Consider the following 25,164-nt stretch of genomic DNA (forward strand, 5'->3'; position numbering starts at 1 on the left):
TATTGTCCCCATTTTCTTTATCTGCCTTCCCGTAAGGTAGCACAGAGCAAATTACTTGCAAATCAGGAAGCAGAAACTTCACAGGGCAGAAAATGAAGACACAACTGAAGACGCCTTTTATTGTTCTCCTAATTCTAGTGTGGGCTGAATTACTATTGCAATTATTGCAGTGTAAAATGATGAGGTAATAAATAGCCTTATTAGAAAGAAATGAACCATCGGGGAGGAAAATACTGAAGCATGTACAGAATTTTTCCTGCTTTACCTAAAAATCATCTGCCACATTTGATGCAAAAGCGTATTTGTGAGCTTTCCATAGTGAGCAGTGAATAGCAAAGACAAATTGTCCTAAATTTCAAGTACGATATTTAGTAGCCCAAAGCGGTATTGGCAAGAATACAGGACATTCTCCCATTTTTGAGAGCCATGAAATTCTCACTCCAGTCAGAAGTTCATATTCTTCTCATGGACCTTTCTGATCTCCACAAGTTTTTCTCTCTGGCTACAGGATTATCTGTGCCACCTTCTCACATGATGTCCCCTAATCCCCAGTAATTAGAACCCAGCCTGGATGCTGAAGTACCAGTTTCATTCCCTCATACAGGCAACCTGAGATACATCACTGTAATTCATGCAGCTATATAAGTTCCCTTGTGAATCTTGCTAGGTGTAAGGCCTCAGCCACATTCTATGGCCATGAATGGATAAAATTAGGAATATTGATTACTATTTGTCCTTATACTGCAGATCAAGATTCCTGCATAGTTCCTGAACTGCCAGTTCCAGAATGACATGAGGTCTAGGTTGTTAATAAAAGATAGCATCTCCTGCCCATATTGTCCTTGGAGGCAGTTTGAATTCAGTGCAAGTTTAGGTTCTTACAAACCCTGTCTGCATTTGGGTATAGTGATCTCTAGAAAGAGCATCAGATGAATTAGACTTCTTAATAAGGTCCAAGACATATCCCCAGAAGAACAGACAGAGTAAGTGGAGACTACAGGTGTCTGTGCAGCGACTGATATGCCCCTGAGCAGTTTCTGAAGCTCAAGTCACAGAAGAGGTTTGCTGCTTTCCCTTAGGGCACTCTTTCCAACAAGGAATCATAGAATCATAGAATCATCTGGGCCGGAAGGGACCTTCAAAGGTCATCTAGTCCGACCCCCCCCGCAGTCAGCGGGGACACCCCCAACTAGACCGGGTTGCCCAGGGCCTCGTCGAGCCTCACCTTGAATGTCTCCAGGGAAGGGGCCTCAACCACCTCCCTTGGCAACCCATCCCAGTGCTCCACCACCCTCATGGTAAAGAACTTATTCCTAATGTCTAATCTAAATCTGCTTTTTTCCAGTTTAAAGCCATTACCCTTTGTTCTGTCATTGCAGGCCTTTGTAAACAGACTGTCTCCAGCCTTCCTGTAGCCCCCCCTCAGGTACTGGAAGGCCGCTATTAGGTCTCCCCGGAGCCTCCTCTTCTCCAGGCTGAACAACCCCAGCTCCCTCAGCCTGTCCTCATAGCAGAGGTGCTCCAACACCCTGATCATTTTGGTGGCCCTCCTCTGGACCCTCTCTATCAGGTCCATGTCCTTCTTATATTGAGGGCTCCAGACCTGCACACAGTGCTCCAGGTGAGGTCTCATCAGAGTAAAGTGGCAGAATCCCCTCTCTGGATCTGCTGGCAGCACATCTCTTGATGCAGCCCAGGATGCGATTGGCCTTCTGGGCTGTGAGAGCACATTGCCTGCTCATGTCCAGCTTTTCATCCATCAGCACCCCCAAGTCCCTTTCCTCAGGGCTGCTTTCTAATGCCTCATCCCCCAGGCTGTATTGATAGCGAGGATTGTTCCGGCCCAGGTGCATAACTCTGCATTTGCTCTCATTGAACCTCATGAGGTTTACTTGAGCCCACCTCTCCAGCCTGTCCAGGTCTTTTTTTTGTTTGTTTGTTTGTTTTTGTTTTGTTTTTTTGGGGTTTTTTTAATTATTTTTATTTTTTTAATTTTTTTTGTAAATACTGAGGGTTTTATTTCCCCTTCACATGGTCTCCAACAGACTCTTAAATAAGACCAGTTACAATTTAGTATGCCCAGAGATCTCGATGGTTGTCCCAAAACGAAGGAAGTTCTCGGTAAACACTGTACATAGCCAGTTGAACTGCTAACAATAATTTAAAAACTCTTTTTGTATAGGCAATGCAGGACAAGGAGCATGACAATGAATTTGTCTCCAGTTGTGGTATCTTGTACTGCAAAGTAGAAGCTGCCTGTGAAGCCAGCAAGTGCTAGACTGCTTTTTCTAAACTGTCATTTTATCACATTGTTTCTTCTTCGTCTTCCTTCTAAGGCAATGAATTAAATATTTACAAAAGTGGATTACAGATCTTTCAGTCAATAGCAAGAGGAAAAACCTGAACATAAAACTGAATGTAATCAGAGTTGAGTGGCTTTGTGTTGAGCTATTGGTTTGTTTTGAAAGCATATGCTTTCAAACTGTCCAAAGCAGTGTGCTCAACCTACAGCCACCCAGGCCTAGTGTGGTCAGAAGCTGTCTCCTTGTCCCTTTTGGAACATATAAAAGAGCTTGATTAACTGCCTCTCCCCATCCTTCTTCCACATGTTGGTGGCAAAAGCAGCAACGTGGATCTCCTCAGTCTTACACGGTTGCCCTCAGTCCTGGGCATCTGTGGCTTGGTGCTGCTTCTCAGCCTGTACAGTAATTCCTAATGTTTATCAGGATCACAGCTAGGATTCCGCTGAGACTGAAATCAAAGAGATGGAGAGAATCTGTTTGCAAAGGTGATGTAAAAGCTGATAGGGCACAGTAGAACTGTGTGCCAAAGGCAGGTGGCTGAAGCAGCAGATGCATGTTCAGCCTGTGGCTCGGCTAGCACTGCTTCTTGTGCAGACTTCTACGTTTGTATTGCTTCTCATTTACATTTTTCTGTAGATGGAAAAGGATATGAGAAGCGACACAGAGGAAAGTGACAAGGATGAAGAAAGAGAAAAGATTAGTGAAAAGGAGAAAAATGGGATCACATACTTCAGCAACGTCACAAGCAACAGCTATATCCAAAGGAATGAGTCTGAGCCACTGAACAACAGAACCCATCTCACCAATGGCCACGTCAAGGAAAGATAGCAACTGCTGACGTGCTTCTGATCTGGTCTTTAATGAATCCAGTGCACCGTCTTTAGAAATACTTTTACTCACTGTGTAGATAATATGGAGTGCAATTGCAGTATCATAGCTGAATTCCTGCTTTCCGTAAACAGAAGTGTTTATAGTCAGCGATATTTGAAGGAAGTTTTGGGTTATTCTTCAATAAAAATTTACTATAGGTTGTAGCCTTGAAGCAGATAGAAAGGGATCAAAGTGGTTTGCCTTTTATTAGACTGTACCATAGTTGTCAATCGTAAAAATACTTTAAAAAGAAAAAAGGTGGGTAAACTCTGGCATTGTCAAGTGTTAACCACCTAATATTGTTTAGTAGGAATCTGTTTAGCTTTGATCAGCCTCTGGAGGCCCTGGCCCATTGGCACTAATGATTATGGCTAACAAGTGTGAGACTCTGAATCTTAGTATGGGGACACCTGTTTTGAGAAGGCAGGTGCCCCATACACACTCAGAAAATTAAAACTGAACATAGTGGAATGAAAGCTTTGGAAAGACATAGGAGAAAATATTTTCTTCTCAAAGGAAATGCTGCTCTGTGCCATATGACCAGTTTTGTAATGGTATGGATCTCAGTCCCTTCTGTTGTCAGCGTTATTGCCACGAAGGTGGGAACTCCAAAGCCCAGATTCTAGAAAGTACCCACCTAAATCATAGTTGGAAGAGCTGGAAAATCCAGGCAGCTGTGTCTCAACTGTCAGGTAATCCTTTAAACTTTGGAAGGAAGGGCAGTCAGAAGAAGGGAGGTGACGAGGAACTAGATAGTTGAGAAGACAACACTGATTAAGCGCTTATGTTTTCACCTGGTGTGATTTGCACAGTAGGAAATGTTTACAGAGTCAGCTTGTGGCAAGAAGAGAATACATTTCCCCTGTCCTCAGAGGGAAAAAAGATCCAGAAAAGATCTGTTGAACCTTATGGAATAATGCTTTAATGTGGCCTTCTAACTTTAGGGCCTTTGCCTAGATGTATCAAGAACAGCAAATTTAAAGCTGTAGTCCATGAAGTCGTGATGCAGTTCTGATGTAATTTGTTTAGATGCCCAATATCTTATATACTGTGTAGTCTGAGACTTTGGATTCTGTAATTCCTTAAAAGATGATGCGATCGTTAATTAGTATGATGCAAATTTCTGCTTTATAGAACAATTAACCTGTGAAACAAAAGTATTAACAGATTCACTGTAATGAGTGCAGGGACATAAACTGCCAAGGCCATGCAGACACTTCCCTATATTTGCCCAGTAAGGGTCAGTGCTAACTGGGGGGGCCATGGACCAAGGAAATGCCTTATTTGAGAAGGTCATGAACATGTTTAAAATTAAAAGGCAGGCAACAGCATAGAAGGACATGAGGGTTTTCAGCAATCCACTCAGTTCATCTGAGATGTGACTGAGAGAGCTTTGATCTGAGCTTGTATGTGCTCATCTTAAGTTTCAGTCAAAATATGTTGGATAATTTCAGATGGGGGATGGGAAAGAGGTTCCAGCATGGGTGATTCCAGGGCAATAACATGCTCTGGGAGGAGAGCATCTGTTTCTGCATTGTCATTTAAATTCATATTTGCTGAAGAAAATTTGTCTCTGAAACCTCGAGCTAATTTGAGCTTCGAAGTGCATGTTCTGTATGCTGTCATGTTTTCTTTAATCCGAGTCTACAATCTTTCCACTCCTCTGCAGATGATGTGTTCAGGAGAGATGGTTATATATCATTTTGTATTAAGGAATGTAAACATTCTTTATAAATTACTTTTGAAAGGTTTGATTGTCTGGGCTGTTTTCTGCTTCTTTAACTAGCAGGAGGTGACCTGGCTAGTTTCGCCTATAAGTGAATGTGTGATGAGGGAGACACGTGTGGGTGCCATTGCCAAGGCCGATACACCTGCAGCACGTGTGGAACGGATGTTGCATACCCAGGACACACAGTCATACTGGGCTACACCGGTAGAGAACTGCAGCCACCTGATCTGTCTCCTACTAGATAAAGCTGCTTTTGTCCCTGGAACAAGGGACAATTTGGGGCACCCCTACACTAGACCTAGGGGTGGATCGTGTAACTTGGTACTGCCAGGGCAGTGGCAAGTCCAAGAATGCAGCACTGGGGAGATGCTTTGGACTTGCAAAGATAGGAGGAAAGAAACTAATGTCTGTCCCTTTTCATGAGGTTTTAGAAGGCAAGGAAAGATCCCTGTTGTAAAATCACACCACCTCTAACCTGAGGAGCAGAATGCTTCCCAGAGACTGCACAATGCACTGTGGATCCATTGCAGACATATGTTGATCCCTGCTGAATTTTAGCCTCAGGGCTTTGCTGTACCCCTGAACACTGAGATAAGCTCATTATGAGGCAAATCTGCTTCTTGTGAAAGGAAGCATTAAGGACTCAGGAGAGCTGTTGGACTTGATTAAGAACTACTGAGTGCTGCCTTTAGCTGAGGAACTGAGCATGGCAGTGATGAGTCACTGGGGTGGATCAACTGCTGAATTTGTTTTCTTGCCGTCAACTTGCTACGGCTTAAAGAAGCTCTGTATTCCTCCCCGTGTTGCTCCACCTTCTCACTTCATGTCTGCTCCAGTGTTGGAAGCTTATGAGTGCTGTGATAGTATTTATGAATTTAGTATATCAACTCCCTCCACCTCCTCCATACTAGAGGCATCACAGCCCCCAGATTAGAGAAGCTGTTGTAGAAAACCTGCAGCAAGACTGTCACTTGTCTGCTGAAAAACCCTGCTGAGCAGATGGAGCACTGAGCACCACAGCAGAATCTGAATCTGTTTCCCCCATATCTTTATCACCCCATGTGCACAGGGGAGGCATGCATCACACAGTGTGTGCATCACATAAAACATTAGAACAATCAAGCAGTTGTGGGAGATGAGGTGTTCAGCTCCAAGTGAGCTACAAGAAAAATAATGTTTATTGGTGCTCCCAGGCTGCTGTGTGGTGGGGGAGTCAAGGACTGGCAAAGCACGGCCCCCAGGCTGGCATCTGGCCATCCTGGCCCAGAATTGTGGCTGACTTGAATCTGCTGATTCCAGTAGACGTGGACAGCTAGTGCTGTTTTAAGAGCAGTTTGGCACGGTCGTTCTGTTCCCCCGCACACACTCAGGAAACATCAGAGATGTGCATCCACCACAATTTTCATTTAGACACGTACACCCAAGGGAACTTTTACTTGGATGGCTACACTTTGAAAGACATTGCTTTTCTCATTCGCACGTGTACAACAGATACAGTGCCTGCAGGTAAGGGCATCCCTAAGCAACAGCAAGGCGTTGTTCAGAAAGCTGAAGTCATGTCTAAACAAGGAAAGTGGAAAGGACCTGTAACTTTGGCAGATTAACGTGAGCATGCAATAAACAGGCCAAGAAATATCTTGAGAAACAGCTTGAAAGGCAATACCAATCTCTGAACCACTGGAAAGACTGCAGGAGTCACAGATAATCGAGGCATATGGCAAGAACACTGAGACAAGATAAGGCTAGAGCCAAAAAATTCAATGAGCTGCCTGCATATGACTTCCCTGCTTAGAAGCTCAGAGAGGGTCCAGTAGCTGACATCTTGTTGAGGCCATATCCTAAGAGGATCCATCTCAAGCTGATGGGTGAGAAGATGTTCTATAGCAAACAGACTAACTGAATAGTAGCAAACCTTCAAACCTGGGTAGCATTCACTCAAGTGTGAAGAGGAAACTCGTACTAAAAGGAGTTCAACTACCAACTGTGGAATGGCATTTTTTGTTTCAAATCGTTTTGTTATCAGAAAAATTTAAGAAGGTTCTAAGAATGTGAGGAGCTACAGCCATCTGTTGTTTGACACCCAAACTGGTCAGACCAGTACAGAGTATAATAAATGATGGAATTTGTGGAAACATGAACATAACATTATAGGGAAGAGTCTCCATGGGCTGTATATGAGGAAATTATGTCTCACTCTGCTGGAGTTATCCCAAAGAGTCAGTGAGAGTGCAGAGTGCACTGCACTCTGAGTGCAGAGGAGAGTGCAGAGGAGAGAACCTGCTACCTACTCAGCTTTGCAAAGGCATTCAGAAAGGACTCACCACAGACTTAAAGAAATCCGCCTGAGGTTACCAGGAGAGACCAACAGGGATTTGATATTTTGCAGCTATGTATTGTTGCAGGTGCCCCAAAAAGGGGGAGGGAAAGGCAGATGGTAAAATTGGCTGATAATGGAAGTTACGCACAATGACGATGATGATGATGCAGACTGCAAGCAGTTGCAGAAGGACTTAGGGTAATGAGAGACTGAGTGATAAAACAGAACTGAAATTGAATATGGAGGAGAGCAATGCAGTGCACATGGGGAAGTGTCCTGAGGTGCTGAGCTGAGTGTTAGCTCTTCTGAATAGTTTTGGGGAGCAGTATATCACCTTACTGCTCAATATGTGATGGTTCAAAATGCAACTAGGATATGGGATGTTGCTGGGCAAGATGGAAGAACCAAAACTGAGACTGTTGGGTCCCTAAGGGTGCCAGAAGATCTTAATGTCTGTGGCCAGTCCCCTCTGAGACTTCCATCCACACCCTCCGCCAGGTGTCAGAGCTGATGAATAGGTGAGGGCTTTGCAGCCCGGGAAGGAAAAGGCTGGTAGAAAGAGGGAGCAAGAGAGAAGCTCCTGCTGTTACTGTCACCATGTAGGGACTTCAGTCATCCGTACAGCAGAGTGTAACTGAAGTTAGCCACCTCCTTGACACCCACTAAATTACTTTCTCGTACTAGGACATCTTGCCCCACCTCCAAGACAGGCAGGTCAGAACAAGTAATGCTATTTCAGCTACTCTGAAGTCATACTCATGGGATCAAGTGAGAGGTGGGGAGTGTGAATGACAAGCTGTTGAGCTGGGAATCCTGATTGAAAAGCAAGTCTTATGCCTTGCTGCTACCTGCTTGCTGAGTCCCAGAGCCTCTGCTTTCTGCACCCACCATCTGACCAGGATGGGACTGTCAGAGGGGTTCTGGCACCATGAATACTGGCTGCCACCTGGAGCTACCTGGGAAGACATGAAGGGTATACACTACCCGCAGCCTCAGGACCTCTTGCTCTGCATCCCCGGTGCCCTGCTCTTGATCACTGTCCGATGCATCTTTGAAAGGTGAGTGCAGCAAATCTGGTCTCTCCTGTGCTGGTTGCTACCAGTGTCTTGCAGGGTTGCTCCAGACTAATCCTTACCTGCTTCCTGACAACTACAAAATGGACAGGGGTTTGTCCCCAAGAATACTGGAATCTCTGCTTTTGTGGCATATGGTATTTGTGTGGCAGCTTTGTCCTGCCCTCCCTCTCTTCTGTACCTGTAACGTAACCTGCACCAGCAGCTGTGAAAAGGCAAGTCTGTCTGTCAGTCACACCACAGCTGTGGGTGGAGGGTCCCTCTGGAGAGAGTCCAAGTGGGAGCTTGCCACACAGATAAGAGATTTTCTGGGTACATCAGTGTTGGGAGCCCCCAGCTGAGCCAGGGTTCAGCCTGATCCTACAGGATGCTCCTGAAGGTGTTATGTGAGCCCCTACTCTCAGCACAGAGGCAGAAGGAGGAGATGACCATGGCTCTTGGAGCTCATTGTGGGACCACTTTGCTCTCACCACTGCTCTTTGCCCAGCTCTGCCCTGCTCTCCCTTCTCAGCAGCAGAGATCCCCAGTTCAGTCAGAGATTATGTACTCTAGTGCCCTAGCTGGGGGAAATGGTCCTCCCCAGGGGATCCTGAAGGACTGACCAGCATCTCCCCAGGACCCATATGTAAACAAGGCAGGTCCACGTGGCTCAGCACAGGAGATGGATTCAGAATGGGCTTTGGGGCCCTTCTCCTGAGGGCCTGACATATGGGGAGGTACAGACCAACCTCACACAGGAAATCAGGGAGCTGACCAGGTAATGTAGGGCAGTTTGCCAGTGTGGGCAGACCTGCTGAGGTGCTTCCCCACCAGGCAGAGCAGGACTTCAGGCAGGGGGTGCTCAGCAAAGCTGCCCTCAGCTGGGACATGATCTTTCTCCTGTGGCCTAGAGGAGCTGGGGAAGCACTGGCCCATCTCCCTGGAGACCTGGCTCCTCCCAGCTGTGGCAGAAGCTGTGGCAGACAGGGTCTGTACGAAGAGTCAGAATTTATTCCAGGGTCACCAGGTCTTCCTTTAAAGGTGTTGCACTTGCCTGGCTTCCTAGAAACAAGATTTTAGAAACCTGTGCCTCCCACTAGAGCCTTGCTAGGGTTTCCTGCAAAGCTAGTGTTTCCTGCAGTAACCAGCATGTCCCCATGTGCTCTGTCCTTGGTTCCTGTTTTAGCCAGTGGTTGGGTACCCTGGGCACAGAGCACATGGGATACTCATCGACACTTGCAGACTGGTTTCATGGCATGGTCTGGACTGCTTGGGGCATTATAAAGGTGATCAGCATGTGCTCCAACATAGAGAAATGCAAGGCATCTTGGGGCCTCAGCAGAGGAATTAATTATTGCTTACTTTGTAGTTGCTATTGTTGTCTCCACTGCATATCCAGTGTTCCTCACCTTTGCTTTGGTGCCAGTGTATCTCTCAAGAAAGAGCATTGATCTGACAGAGGCACTGGGCTTCCTGTGTACCCCTGGAGCAGTACTGGGTCCTGTGGGCTGTACGTGTATAGCTGGGGTAGTGCTGGACCCCTTGGGCTGGGTGTGTGAGCACTCAGGGCAGTGCCAGACCCAGCAGCCATACACAGGATATGGCACTGCCAGGATCTTGCTGTTGGCTGACCCTGGCTCACAGCGCAGGCACACATGTCCTCTCCTGGCTGAACTCTTTCCTCTTGCAGAACTGTAGCTCTGCCCTTGGGCAGGAGGTTGGGTGTGAGTGACAAGCTGAGGCCCAAAGTTCAGCCCAATGCCACGCTGGAAGACTTCTATGTTCTGCTGGGCAGGACCCCGAAGGAGGTGAGTGTCCCGGTGTCCTGAGAGCCCGGGCAAGCAACACCTTCTCTCTGTCCAGATACCCCAGCCCAACCAAACCAGCCTCACAGGCAAGTCAGTTACTGCTAGCCACCCTCCCAGGGAAGAAAAAATATAAGCAAATATTTCAGCATCTCCCAACGTGTTCAACAGCTGCAGTCCCAGCACCCCCTGAGCTGCTGCCTATCAAATACAGCAGGTAGTGTGAGAGCTGCTGGCTCTGGTAAGGAGGCAGCCATCACCCCCTCTGGGTGGAGTCTACGGATAAGGCTCCTTATTTTTAGCAGAACTACAAGTCCTTCAGAATCATGGAATCATTTAGGTTGAAAAAGATACGTAAGATCAAGTCCAACCATAAACCTAACACTGTCAAGTCCATCACTAAACCACATCCCTCAGCACCACATCTACTGGTTTTTAAATACCTTCAGAGATGGCGACTTCACCACTGCCCTGGGCGGCCTGTTTCGAGGTTTGATAATCCTTCCAGTGAAGAAATTTTTCCTGATATCCATCCTAAACCTCCCCTGGCACAACTTGAAGCCATTTCCTCTTGTCCCATCGCCTGTTCCTTGGGAGAAGAGACCGACCCCCCCCCGGCTACACCCTCCTTTCAGGGAGTTGTAGAGAGCAAGAAGGTTTCCCCTCAGCCTCCTTTTCTCCTTCATTGCCCTTCTCTGGACATGCTCCAGCCCCTCGAGGTCTTTCCTGTCCTGAGGAGCCCAAAACTGGACCACAGCCCTTGAGGTGAGGCCTCACCAGTGCCCAGTAGAAGGGGATGGTCACAGCCCTGGTCCTGCTGGCCACGCTATGGCTGACATAGGCCAGGATGCTGTTGGCTGTCTTGGCCACCTGGGCACTCTGCTGGCTCGTATTCAGCTGCTGTTGACCAACACCCCCTGGGTCCTTTTCCCCAGGCAGCTCTAGCCACTCTGGCTAACTGGGGAGGTCCCAAAGGACTGGAGGGTGGCAAATGTAACACCCATCTACAAGAAAGGCAAAAAGGAGGATCCAGGAAACTATAGACCTGTCAGCCTGACCTCGGTACCAGGGAAGATCATGGAGCAGGTCATCTTGAGTGCCATCACAAACCATATAATGGGCAACCAGGGGATCAGGCCTAGTCAGCATGGGTTTATGAAAGGCAGGTCCTGCCAGACGAACCTGATCTCCTTCTATGACAAGATGACCCGATTATTGGATGAAGGAAAGGCTGTGGATATTACCTACCTGGACTTTCAAAAAGCATTCAACACTGTTCCCCATAGAATTCTAGTGGAAAAACTAGCTGCACATGGCCTGGGCAAGCATATGATCTGCTGGATCAAGCACTGGCTGTCTGGACAGTCCCGAAGAGTGGTGCTCAATGGAGTTAAATCCAGCTGGTGACCGGTCACAAGTGGTGTTCCCCAGGGCTCAGTGTTGGGACCATTTCTGTTTAACATCGTCATGGATGATCTTGATAATGACATAGAGTGCATCATCTGTAAGTTCGCAGATGACACCAAGTTAAGCGGGAGCGTTGATCTGCACGTGGACAGGGAGGCTCTACAGAGAGACCTAGATAGGTTGGATCGATGGGCGAACCTTAATGGTATGAACTTCAACAAGACCAAGTGCCAAGTCCTGCACTTGGGCCACAACAACCCCATGCATCGGTACAGGCTTGGGGAAGTGTGGCTGGAAAGCTGCCTGGCAGAAAAGGACTTGGGGGTTCTGATTGACAAGTGGCTGAATATGAGCCGGCAGTGTGCCCCGGTGGCCAAGAAAGCCAATGCCATCCTGGCTTGTATTAGAAATAGTGTGACCAGCAGAAGTAGGGAGGTGATTGTCCCCCTGTACTCAGCACTGGTGAGGCCAGACCTGGAGTATTGTGTTCAGTTTTGGCCACCTCAATACAAGAGAGATATGGAGGTGCTGGAGCGGGTACAGAGGAGGGCAACGAAGCTGGTGAAGGGCCTGGAGCATAAGTCATATGAAGAATGATTGAGGGAGCTGGGACTGTTTAGTTTGAGGAAGAGGAGACTGAGGGGAGACCTCATCACTCTCTATAACTACTTGAAAGGACGTTGTAGAGAGCTTGGTGCTGGTCTCTTCTCACAGGTAATTAGCGATAGAACAAGAGGGAATGGCTTCAAGTTGCAACAGGGTAGGTTTAGACTAGACATTAGGAAGAAGTTCTTCACAGTAAGAGTGATCAGACACTGGAACAGGCTGCCCAGGGAGGTGGTTGAGTCACCATCCTTGGATGAGTTTAAGAGTCGTTTAGCTGTGGTGTTGGGGGATATGGTGTAGGGAAAAACTTTGTAGAATAGGGAAGATGGTTGGACTTGATGATCCCAAGGGTCTTTTCCAACCTGAATGATTCTATGATTCTCTTCCCCCAGCCTGGAGCATCCATGGAGTTGATGTGACCCAAGGGCAGGACCCAGCAATTGGCCATGTTGAACCTCATCCCATTGGCCTCAGCCCATCCATCCAGCCTTTTCAGATCCCTCTGTACAGCCTTCTACCCTCCAGCAGATCAACATCCTGCCCAGCTTGGTGTCATCTGCAAAGTTATTGAGGGTGCCCTCAGTCCCCTCATTCAGGTCGTTGATAAAGTTATTAAACAGAACCGGCCCCAATACCGAGCCCTGGGGAGAACACCCCTGTGACTGGCCACCAACTGGATGGAACTCCATTCATTCTTTAGGCCCACATCATAACTCACACTGATGCATGAATTTTAAAAATAATTTTTTACTTAAATTTGTATGAAGATTTTTCAGATCAATTAAAAAATGTTAATGAGCTCATCTTTACATTCATTTTAATCACAGTTTGTAAATCTTAAGGCTAGGTAGTTTTATTTGGAATTCATGCATAAAATAAAGCATGTTGGAAATTATGCTTTTCAGCTTGTGCGTGGGCAGTCGCTCAAACAGCTGGATGTTTTTTCTGATGTTACTGAATGAACTATGTGCTTGTTTCTCTATGATCACAAGCTAAAACTTCTTTTATCTTCGTTTGCTACCTGTAGCTGGTAATTATCAGTCAAAATTATATCAGAGTTGGGAAAAAAAAATTATTTAGGCTTTTATAGCAAAGACATTGCATGCTATTGTGCACAGCTATCAAAATTTAACCAGGGAGAGCCTGTGCTTTCTTCTGAACCTGCATTTAGATATGGCTGAATTGGAGGTTTAAAGTGGCCAAAATTATTTGTGAGTTCACAAATGTAAATAGAGCTGATATGATTTTTTTCCCAAAGAAAGGTGTTCTTCAGGGAAATGTAGATCTGCAGAGGCAGCCTGCAGGAGCACAGCTGTTCCCACCCACACAGGGACAGCCTTAGGAAGGCTAAGTCCTGCTTCCTGATCTGTTTTCTAGGGGGACCTTATTTCACTGGCCAAGCAAAGTGACCTGCCAGTCAAAAAGGTGGAGACCTGGTTCCGGCACCGGCGGGCCCAGGACCGGCCTGGGCTGATGAAGAAGTTCTGTGAGGCCAGGTAAGTGGCCAGCAGAGGCTTTTGGTGACGGAGAACTCAAAGAAGGTCTGCACATCATCACCATCCCCTGCCCTGTCCTTAGCCCCAGATACAGTCCCAGAGGACCACGCTGCCAGCTGTGGCTGTGAAAGAAGGCTTTGTACCATGAGGCCGGGTCCCATCACTACACACACTGTCAACAGAGCCACCATGCAGTGCTGCCAACTTCATCCTTCCTTCCTTTCCTCTTTTAACTTTAAAAAGTTAAAGTTACCTCAAAAGAGTCCACTGGCCTTGATGCAGATCAGGTTTAAATCTCAGATGCTGGAGGGGCTCTGAGCAGCAATGCTATTTGTAAAATTTATCAAACTTCTTTCCAAGATGATCTTGATACGAAATTAAAATTTTGAAATAGTCTCAGCATGGATCATTGGACATACAATGAATCCATGAAGTGCAGTTAGTAGGCAATGCAAGCCATGAACAGAGGGAGGTAAAAACTGAAAAACACCAGAAAGCACTGAAATCTTTGTAGCATTCCTTTTCCTCAATCCGTGTGCTCTCTCGTTAAATCTTCCTGCGTATCTCAGCAATAGGTGGAGTCAGAACGCAGAGAGTAGTCACCAACTGTATCAATCAAAAGAATCAGATTCTCTCTGCTTCTCAGCTTGAGGTTTAATGCTGTATGTACACAAAGACCTCCATCAAGTACAAGATCTACTCTCCATCTGAAAAAAATTCAGTGCTTGAACCCTGTTATGCTTTTTAAAAAATATTCTTCTCCTGAAATCTTGTTCAGTGCTCCTCACTCTGCAGCATTTCTGAGGAAACTAATAAAACCCCCAGTATTCCTGTGCCATCACTAGCAAAAATTAGGTGCCTCACACAGGCTGTGGTTTAGAAATATTTGCACAGGTAATTACAAACACCCACAACAAAAGGAGACAGGTAGAGGCGTCTTGGTACTCATGCTGCATTCTGCTTAGTGTTGATGGAGTATGCCGGGAATTTGGGCTCAGCATGGACGGAAGCAGAGCCTGGGAGGGCTGTGGATCCTGTTGCTGTTGTGTGCATGTGCAAACAGAGCTGACGTGCTGCAAACCCCTGTCCAAACAAGCGTAAGTTCCCCTGTGGGCTTTGCAGTGTCCTGGGCACAGCCGGAGGAGCTATTCCAACTCTGGAGGAAATTTTAATTCCTTGTTTTTTTCTGTTTTAGCTGGAGATTTACATTCTATTTAACTTCATTCTTCTCTGGGCTGGCTCTCCTTTATGATGTAAGTACATGAGCAGGGTGATGCTGTGGAGTGACACCTTTCAAGGATTCATCACTCATGGCAAATGAGGCCAATGATCCTGGGCCATTTCAAAGAGCCCCTCCAAAGATCATGTGTGACTATGACTAAGGGTCCAAAGCCAAAGAAGGACAAATTCAAGGGCATGGAGCAGAACCATCCCCAATCCTGATCCAGCAGAAGTCCCCCTTTCCCTGGGTAAACCTATCTAGGTATCAGTGATGTTACCATGGTTTTCTCCTTGTCTTAGATCACTGTGTAAGTGATTCCCAACTGATACCCTCACACAGCCCTCACATCTCAACTGACAGCAGACCATGTCCTGGCTGGGGCTGCTGCCCACTGCATATTGAGGCCATCTGTGTGACGTCCTGTGCATTCACTAATGACCAATGCATTTTGTCAACCACTCTTTCCAGAGCACAAATGTAGATTGGATGTAGCATGGGCATACTGACTTCTTGAAGTACTTCTTCACATGGTCATTACGTGTCATTGAAAGGCTACAGGTTCTTACTGCTGCCTTCTCTCTGCACAGAAACCCTGGTTTTGGGACCATACCGTGTGCTGGCTGAGATTTCCACAACAGGTGAGCAGCAAGTACATGGATTCACAGGAAAATTCATATTGGAAGGGGGACCAGGAGGTCTCATGTCCAACCTCCTGCTCACAGCACTCAGCTGTGAGATCAGACCAGGTTACCCAAGGCATTCTCCAGTCTAGTTTTGAAAACCTTCAAGGATGGAGACAACACAAGCTCTCTGGGCAATCTATTCCACTGTTTGACTGCAGTCATGATGAAAAAGTTTTTCCTTACATCCACCTCTCGTTTCAACTTATGCCTGCTGTCTCCCATCCTTACGTCATACACCATGGTGAACAGCATGGTACTGTCTTCTTGACAAGCTCCTTGTAGGTACTCCATATGGACGGAGAGTGTCTGCCCTGAGCTGGCACCTCTTCTCAAAGAGTTTCTCTGTAACCAAAGCCTGGCTGGAAGCAGCTCCATGTGTGTGGCCACAAAAGGAATCAAGTGGTCAGGACTTCCCTCAGCCTCTTGAAGCATGGATGGAGATGAGAGGTGTTCAAACCCCTGCAGAGTGGAGATCCCTGGCTCCTCTCACGCCCTCTGCAGACTGGCCAGGGCTGGTCCTGGCTTTGGACCAGGCTTGACAGTGCATCAGCAAATGCTTCAGTCACAGGGAACACGAAAATTTAGGCATGAATAAGCCCTGCTGTCCCAAATTAGGATTGAATGAAGGGGCTTCCCCTCTCCCATCCCTCAGTGCTAGGCAGGGGTGTCACACTGCCTGTCACTTGTCTCACAGCCTCTCCTGCCTGCTCTGGGCTGGTTCTACCTGCTGGAGCTCTCCTTCTACTGCTCTCTGGTGGCCACCCTGCCCTTCGACGTGAAGAGGAAGGTGAGTGACAGCAGCACAACTGCAATGTGCTGGCTTGGTTGGCCCCTGTCATGAGGGTCTCCCCTCCCGCTGTCAGCTCCCTGGGGGTGCAAAGGACAAGACACACATGCTGCTGCAAAGACCCCTGAGCACATGAGCTCCCTGCAGCTCTCATAGCCCACCATTGCATCTTGCACTGAGTCTCATTTGTGTGCAGCATGGCCTTACTGCTAGCTAGGCGAGGGAAGTGCTGAAAGCTGACATGGGGTCCCCACACCTGGCCAAGGGACAGTCACTGGGTGGACATGGCATCATGGCCCTTCCCAGCTCTGGTCTCATGTGCCACCCTGCTCAGGGCTGTGTCGTCCTGATTTGAGGGAGCTAGGCTGTTTTGATGAGGGTACTGCATGTGTGGCTTTTGCAGCATGGGATGACGTGAGATCCTGGGCCCCATGGACCCATCATCCACCATTGCCCTAGCCTTGGTCTGCAGTGGAGATTGCTCAGAGCCTTGTAGCTGAACTGCACAAGCTGAGGTTCGACCTCAGCTTCATTTGATTGTTTAATTTGATGATCGCATCTCTCTTCAGAGACTACATGCTTTTCCCCCAGGCAAAGCATGTCTTGCGTCCAGAGAACCTGCAGAAACTTTGTATTAAAATTGCCAACACTTCAATAGTCTTTGTAGACAGGTCAGTTATTGGACATCTGCAACGCTCCCCAAAAGAAGCAGGAATCCACTGCCTGGCAGTGATCCTCCCTGGGCCAGAGCTGCCCTTCCCAATCTCTCCAGAGCACTGAGGGGACACCTTCTCATATCCCAAAACGTTGCCTTTGTGTATGTACAGATTTGTCAATGCAGGAACGAACCACCCAGCAAAGTCCTCTACATGAGACATGAGACCGTATATTCCCCACCTGCAGTACCTCCACCCCATCTCCATTGGTCCCTCTCCATGGGCAGCACAGGGAGGTTGAAAAGCTGCCTCGTTTATGGCTAGGACCTGCCCCAGGCCAAAGGCAATCTACTGTCATTAGAAACAGCTCTTCACTACACTGTGGAGGGGTTCTGGGAGGAAAATATGGGGTGTTAAGAAAGGAATTTTGTAAGGGCAGATTGATTAATGGAAAAATTATAAAATCTGTCTTCTGACATGTTTGTACCTATGTGTACCTCACTGGTATTTGTCTGGTTTTCCATGAACTGGGCATAAAGATGCTCATTCTTCTCAGGATTGTGCAGGACCTTAGAGAGTTGTAGCACAGCGGGGAGCACTGATGCTTTGTGGAGGTGTTTGACACGTCCTAGTGAGGCAGCAGCATCCAGGAAGAGGTGTTCCTAGTCAAGGTAAGAGTGACACGTAATCTCTCTTCTCATGCCAGGACTTTAAGGAACAGATCATCCACCACATCGCCACCATCACTCTGATCTTTGTCTCCTACTGTGCCAATCTTGTACGGTTTGGGATGATAGTCATGCTGGTCCATGATGCCTCTGATTATATTTTAGAGGTGAGTTACCCTCACCCAGAAATGCAGATCTGTGCTGGTGTCTGTGGGTAGCACTGGGAACTGTGTGCCTTACTACACATGATGCATGTGGATGCTGTGGCCCACACACATACTAGTGCATTTAGGAAGTATCAAATTTACTGCTCTTGGGGAAAAGTGAGCAAGTGCACAGGGCCTGGGACACACCCCCCCAAGTCCAGTAACCCTTGCAGGACATGGGAAATCCCTCAGCCCCCTAGAAGCAGAACACAGGCACACAGGACATAGGGCACTTTGTCTCTCTACAGCTTGCCAAGATGCTCCATTACATGAAATGGAAGCGGGTCTGCGAAGCAGTCTTTATTGTTTTCGCTGTGGTTTTCATCATCTCCCGGCTTGTCCTTTTCCCATTGATGTGAGTTATGTTTTAATGTTCTCTCAACATGGGTGTTATGCGCTATTTGAGCTTCTGGAGAGATGACCCTCCATGCTGAGGGAAGGAAAGGCAGGAAACAGGACACTACAGGTAAGCTCAAAAGTTAATCCAACTGGAACTGAGGAACCCAAAAAAACCCCAACAGGTTTTAAACTATATTAATTAATTAAACTAGAGCCACAGCCTCTGCCCCTCCATTCCCATGCTCTCACTGCTTCTCCTAGGCAGGGACTGTTTCTCACTTGGGGCTGTCTCTCATGCTGTGGTAAGATGCTTACATGCAGCCACAGCAGCTGACTTCTCATGAGCTATTGTGGCACTGAGAATGTTTTAGGACTGTCTTTCTCCATCCGCCTAAAGCCATCCCTACCACAGTCTGAGGGTAATCCTTCTTCTCTAATCCTGCTCAAGACCTGGTTTGACTCTTCCAGTGTGCAGGAAGTGGCCTTCTCCTGTTGCAAAAACTGGTTCCTACAAGAGAAAAAAGGTACAACCTGTACTGCTTCGAATTTCCCAAGAATTTCTGAGCAGACTAAGGCCTGCTTAAAGCTTTATTAAGATACAATTAATATAGAACCAATGTCATACCATTGGTGACCCACTATCTATTTGAAATAAAACAAGAAAATCATGAGTACAGGCTAAGAATTCAGGAGGTAAGATACTCGACATGCTGGGAGGGTATCAACAATGATTCCTCCAGAAACCACACAGGCACCAGTCTTGGGCAAGGGCTTTTGCCTACACATATCTGATCACACTCCCAGCCTTTAATTATGCTGAAATTGATCCCCTTTCTTTACAACTGCCAAGTTGCCTGGAAAAGGTGATCCTGGTTAACTTTCCAGAAACTCATTCCACAACACTTGTGTTATAGTTTAAGGTTTCTGTTTTCTTTCAAAACCAAACATTTCATTTATTACAGCCAGCAGAATTTTTTTTTTAATGGGACATGTTATACACACATAGGAACAAGTCTGCGTTGCTGTCTTCTGTTCCTGCCCTGGATCCATACCAACACTGAAGATGCTGGGTTTTGAATTTTGGTCTTGCTGCCATGTAGTCTGGGTGCCTCTGAGGCTGACTTTGCATAACAAGTCCCAGGTTCTGCTGGTGACAATGGCTCCCTTTTAAAGAGAAAAGCAATAAAAGCTTGAGGCAACGTTCCTGATAAAGAAAATAGAATAACCATGACTTCAGTGGTCTCCACTGCAAAAAGTCAAGCCCCACTATCTCAACCTCTGTATCATAACATGAGGACAAAGAAGAAAACAGATATCCCAGGTCAGACCAAGGGTCCATCTAGATCAGCGCCTGTCTGCATCAGCAGCAAGAAGCAAATGTCTAGGAGGACAAGAGCAGAGCAAACACACACTATATCCAACAGTTTCCCAGCTTTAAATATGTCTTAGATTTCATGTCTTAGATAACTTACGGAACAGGACACATACTAGTGTTTGTCATTTCTCCCCTGAGCTGAACCGCTCTGTTTCCTAACCAGTGCTTTCCTCCTGTCTGTCCCTGTCAGTTTCTGTGACTTCTGCAAAAATAATGCCCTGCCCAACTGTTCATCTGTACCCTCAACTTTTTCCTGACTTCAGTTAAAAAAATTAATTTATAATCTTTTTATTTAAGTGCCAGTGGCCGGGTCCCCTTATGGTTTAATTTTCGTCCATTGCTCCTCTCCAGATTTATTTTAGGAGAAATGCTGCTGGTTCCTGGTACTTCTGGGAATCGTTGCAGGTTTCTGATAACCGACCTCTCTGCAAAGACTATCTCATTGTTGGAGATTTTAATACAGTTTCTGCAGGTCCCCTGGGACCTGGGGCATGCTTTGCGAGAGCTGGCCAGAGCATGGAGCCTGATGGTGCAGTCCTAGCACAGCTCAGCTCTATGTTGTGAATGGGTGATTTAGATCACTTAAAGAACTACTGTTAGCAAAGCAATTTTAATATGATGTTGCAAAGTGGAACTTCACAAAGTTCAAAGGCAAGGTTCACTCTCTGCATGAGAAAACATACAAAGGAAAACTGAGTTACACTCGAGTTAAAATGATTCATAGAAAGATGGAGGACACAAAGGGTAAGGGAGGCCTTCCTGTTGGGTCACGAGGTTCAGAATGGACCCCCCCTTGCTTTCTAAGCTCCTTCACAGAGAGGAGTCTCAGTGCAGCTGTACCCAGACTTAGTCCCAGACGTGGTCATCAATATTAATTCAGCATGCAATCAGTGTTACTAAGGCAAAATCAAAGTTATCATACTACAGGGTTATGCATGATATTGGTCACTTACCAAAGATCTGCTGTTGGTAAAAGGTCTCTCTGCCATCAAGAAGCAACCTTGAGAATTGTCCCAGCTCAAGAGGAGAGAACTGCCATGCAGCCACGCTGCTGTGCAGGGGGAGCTCAAAGCTGGCTCACTTAGGCTGTTATATTTATGGGATAAAGTGGTTGGCTTTGTAGTCAAATTGCCTGCAAGAGAAGAGGTACGTGTGAGACTCCTCGTACCCACAACTTTCGTCGCTTTTTGATAAAAGTTTCGGAAAAGCCACTATTACTTATGCATTAACCACACGATCGGTGTTCCAAACTCATCTGTATTGATGTTTACTGTGTCCTTTGTGGGTTTTTGGAGAACAGGTTGAAACTAAAGGAGTTCTTGGCCCAGCTACGGCTCAGGCCTTTACCTCCTTTGGAGCCTGTACTAGTTTGGTTGAGGGGTGGAGCACATCATCACACTCTACCCTGGGGACACACGAGCCAAGTGCTTGCCCAGATAAGTGTGAAGGTACTTGTGCCTTCTGATTTGTCTCTCCCTCTCTCTTTCCCACAGTACATACTATTACTTTGTGACAAAATTTCAGTTGTTCCTTGTAAGCTGTGTGATAAACGCTTTCCTGATGATCCTGCAGTTGTTACACATCTTCTGGTCCTATCTAATCATCCAGATGATCTTTGGTGTCATCCTCCATGGTGCGGTACGACAAAAATCTTTGTCTCTTCTTTGCCACCACTACTCATGAGAGACCATGAGATCCAGGGCAACTCCTGCATGGCTGCAGGGAAGGGGGTGGGAGAAATGGGACTGCTCAACCAACAGCCTGAGAGCTTCTGAAGTCACCTGTTGGGAGTTGTGTAGATACCTTTGCTCATGGAGATCAGAGCAGCAACTCCTTTCTACTTTGCAGCTGTGTCCTAGTGACATGGGAGTCATCTGCAGTCCTTTCTTCTCACTGCCTAACAGCTTTTCAGTATGCAGTTTGGGAGCATAGGAACCTGCTGGTATGTCCAAAGCGGAGTAAGGAAGGAGCAAACAGGTGAACCCGGTAGAGATACACAGAGTAATCTGAGTTTTGGGTGCATTCCACAGTCTTTTGATGCACGCCAGAGTTTGTATAGGGATCACTGAAAGAAACCTTGTCATCAGAAATGCCAGTTCCCTGGCCTGCCTTGCTAACATAAGCAGGTGGCACCTTGGTAGCCTCTGAGCAGATTTGTGCAGGATTTGGTGAAAAAGCTTTTGTGAAGGCTTTGGCCAGAAAAAACCCACCACAGTGCTGGTGTGTTGCTTTCAGCTTACCTTGAACTACTCCTTCATTGAAGCTAAATCAAGAGAAAAAACAGTTTTTCTGGAGGAAATGATGGAGTTTGTGATCAAGTTTGTAGATGACTGCGAAATGAGGAGACCAGTCAATATGCTCACTGGACAAATACACGATGACTTTCAGAGCATCGACAGTAATAAACTGCACAGGAAAATATGCAGATTAACTATATGTAGAATAAATACTAACTTGTTTTCAGAAGCTCACATTACAAGAACATTATTAGGGTGACAAAAAAAAGCATTCAAAAGTTAGGTGAAACCATAACAAAGTCAGCCTCTGGCAGTTTAAGTCCCAGTGCAGGGACAATTGCAACACTGGCTTTAAGGACATGATAATGCCTGTTATTTTTATTTTAGCTGTCAGGTTTACACACCAGTGCTGTGAATGAAAACAGGACTAGTCCCCTCTAATATATACCAAGATTTTGCATCTCATTTAAATTGTCTTTCTTTCCTCTAGAAAAGAAAAGATGCCAGAAGTGACACTGAGGAAAGTGACAGGAGTGAAGCAGAAGATCTTGCAAAAAACCAAGAGTAATGCGGGTCTTGCTGCAAAATACCAATGGCCAGGCAGATTCTTAAAAGCATGGAGGCTGAATGGGACCTGGGGGGAGAGGCCAGACTGGCTCACAGATGGCTTCACAGTGGTCTGCCTGGGGCATCATCTGATATCCAGATGGAAGTGAAGTTCATCACAGCATTTGCAGGCAGTTAAGTCACTTCAGGAGATGTTTTCTTCACTTTTTCTGTTGGGATCATTCTTTTATGACTAATCTATGATCATTTATCCATGAAACAAAAAAAAAGGCCTACCAGCCAAAGTCTCACTGTAAACAGAAGGGTTTAACAAGCTGCTGAAGCTGTGACACCTAACTTTGATTATCCCAAAACCCTCCCAAAGGTTCATGAGATAATAAATTACAACTGCTGAAGATTTAATTGACTTGCAATTTCAGAAGATACTGACAGTCGCTGCCAGCCACCTGATGACAGGACTTGCACGTGAAAGACACTGGCTTTAAGAGGCAACTAAGTTTTCAGTTGTATAGTATAAAATGGTCAGGCTTTGGGGAAGGATAAACCATTTCTGCAAATAAGGCCTGCCCAATTGATACAAGCTGCATTTGTTGTATGAATTATACAAAATAGCTCATGTGTCTAAAAGATTTTGCTACCTGAATGTCTATTTCAAGAGAAGACTCCTAAAATTGAAAGCAATTGAAACTCTTCTAAATGCACACTTTTCCACTAGAAATTATAATTTAATCCCTACGGAAATTTTCCTTTTAGACATTTTCATTTTGCTGAGGTTTCATTTTCAAAATTGGAAAATAAGAATGTTACTGTCGTGGTTTGGCCTCAGACGGCAACAAAGAACCAGGGGGCAGCTGCTTGCTCAGACCAGAACCCCCACCGCCACCGCGGCCATGAGGGGAGAACGGGAAGAAAAAAGGCAAAAACTCGTGGGTTGAGACAAAGGCAATTTAACAGAACAGCAAAAGGAACAAGAAACAACGATAACACTGAGAGAGGAATATACAACCGCGAGTATGATACCCGGACTGGACCCAGGACGCCCCAGCCCGCTCCCCTCCCCCGTGGTGACTTCCTGTCCCTCCCCTTCCCGGCCAGCTACAGCTACCCCCGGGCATGGCTCCCATGGGATGGGATACCTGTGTCCCTGCTAGGTCCTGGGGAGAATTAACCCTATCCCTGCCAGACTCAGGACAGTTACAATACTAACATTTTAATGGGTTATTTTAGGGGTTGGATGACTTTTCACCTTGTAATATATTGTATCTGATGACATTTTCAGAATTCATAGTAGAACATAAAGTCAATGTAAAAATTAATTACACCTAAACCAAAGAGTCTGTTTTACCTACATTTTGCATGATGCAGAATTTTTTTTAGAATATCAGACCTTATGTCAGTAGAAAAAATCTTCTTAGAAACTTGCTGGAGGTCTGATATCACTGCTAACTCAAAGGGTCAGAAAATGCAGAAGACTGGTAAATCTACATATAGATATTTTTGTCCATAAACAATATACAGAAACCTGCAAACACTGTCTTCAAAATACATTTTCTACCCAGGCCTTGAGTATGCTTCCAAGGGGCCTGACACATTTTACACAAGTGCTAGGGGAAACTGTTTCTGAGAAATGCAAAGAGGTGGAGAATGAAGTATGGTGCAACTAGAACACACTGCTGTGAAGAACCATGGTCCATCTCCCACATCTGACTTCTGCAACTCACTATATGAATAAAGTCAGGAAAGATGTCTGAGAGAAAGGCAGAAGGCACTGAGCCACCATTCCCTTGAAGGATTGTGACATTCAGAGCTGCAGCAAGTAATGCTGAAAGGCAGCCGGCCTCCCATCTCCATGGGACACTGGCCTCGAGAAGGCTGTTGCCAAGCCCCAGCTAGCTGTACTTTGCTGGGAGTGCAAGACTCCTCATTAGGATATGTGGTGTAAGGGCTTGCCCAGGAATTATTTCACCCTGTCCACCAAGGATGATGCTTTCTTTTAAAGCCCAAAATGACACAGGAGAATCTCAGCTTTTAAAAGATTTATATAGCCTTCAGGACACAAGAGTAAACTGGCCATCAGACTCAACCAACAGGCCTGGCCTTTCATTGCTGCCAGCCTCACCACGGCCAAAGCACCCACTCCGCTCTCAGCGTGGAGTTGGCAATGCCACAGCCCAGCTGGAGGCTGATGGATGGGCTATACCCGAGGAGCAGAAACCAGCCTGGATTGAGAGGGCTCCACATTTGCAGGCCCAGATAGACTATCTCCTGCCATCCTGACATAGTTCTCACAGTGGTATGGTTGACTTTTAACCAACACCTCTCAGTTTTTAAGGCCTCTCCCATTCTCTGAAGACTATAATCACTCACTTCAGGAACATTTTCCTTTCAATGTTGCCACGTCACATCAAAGAACAGGCTCTGCTAACATAGATGACAGTAACATTTGCAGTGCAACCCACCAGGTCAGTGCTGTCGTGCTCTGCTCTTCTTGTCCAAACAGATTTGTGTGGCAGCCACTCTCTCAACTTCTCCATCCTTGGACATCTATCCCCTACTGCTGTACTAAGCCCATCAAACCCCCTTCCTCATACACATTTTTTAATTAAGGGTACATGTGGGTCCCTGCCCCTTACACCCTCATTTCAGTGCTTTGGAATAATGATGTTTATTCTCCAAAGGAAACTGAAGCAAGACTCATTAAGTGCCCCAGTTTGCAAATGGTTATCATCACATACCTGGATGCATAAATCCAGAACAGCCTCCTTCATTCTGTGGTGCTCTCCAGCCTGGAGTAAAAGTAACTTTAACCACAATTACATAACCTGGGAAACTTGCTTAT

At 46.3% G+C, this 25,164-nt stretch overlaps 2 protein-coding genes across 2 annotated transcripts in view; both read left to right on the forward strand.

The window, feature by feature from the left end:
* Nucleotides 1-4,924, forward strand: part of LOC141475309 (ceramide synthase 4-like) — a 49,159-nt gene extending 44,235 nt beyond the window's left edge. Inside the window, exon 11 of the mRNA XM_074163598.1 lies at nucleotides 2,940-4,924. Coding sequence (XP_074019699.1) covers nucleotides 2,940-3,131 — 192 coding nt within the window. The 3' untranslated portion in view covers nucleotides 3,132-4,924. The remainder of the gene's footprint in view (nucleotides 1-2,939) is intronic.
* A 3,195-nt stretch (nucleotides 4,925-8,119) lies between these two features.
* Nucleotides 8,120-22,326, forward strand: LOC141475424 (ceramide synthase 4-like). The gene is made up of 10 exons (XM_074163793.1): nucleotides 8,120-8,277; nucleotides 9,962-10,079; nucleotides 13,467-13,585; nucleotides 14,781-14,838; nucleotides 15,395-15,445; nucleotides 16,185-16,277; nucleotides 17,640-17,768; nucleotides 18,056-18,162; nucleotides 21,015-21,159; nucleotides 22,249-22,326. Exons 1-10 carry the CDS (start codon nucleotides 8,120-8,122, stop codon nucleotides 22,324-22,326), a joined length of 1,056 nt encoding a protein of 351 aa, XP_074019894.1.
* The last annotated feature ends 2,838 nt before the right edge of the window (nucleotides 22,327-25,164 follow it).

The sequence above is a fragment of the Numenius arquata genome, chromosome 25, assembly GCF_964106895.1.
Source record: "Numenius arquata chromosome 25, bNumArq3.hap1.1, whole genome shotgun sequence".
In the NCBI taxonomy this organism is placed as follows: domain Eukaryota; kingdom Metazoa; phylum Chordata; class Aves; order Charadriiformes; family Scolopacidae; genus Numenius; species Numenius arquata.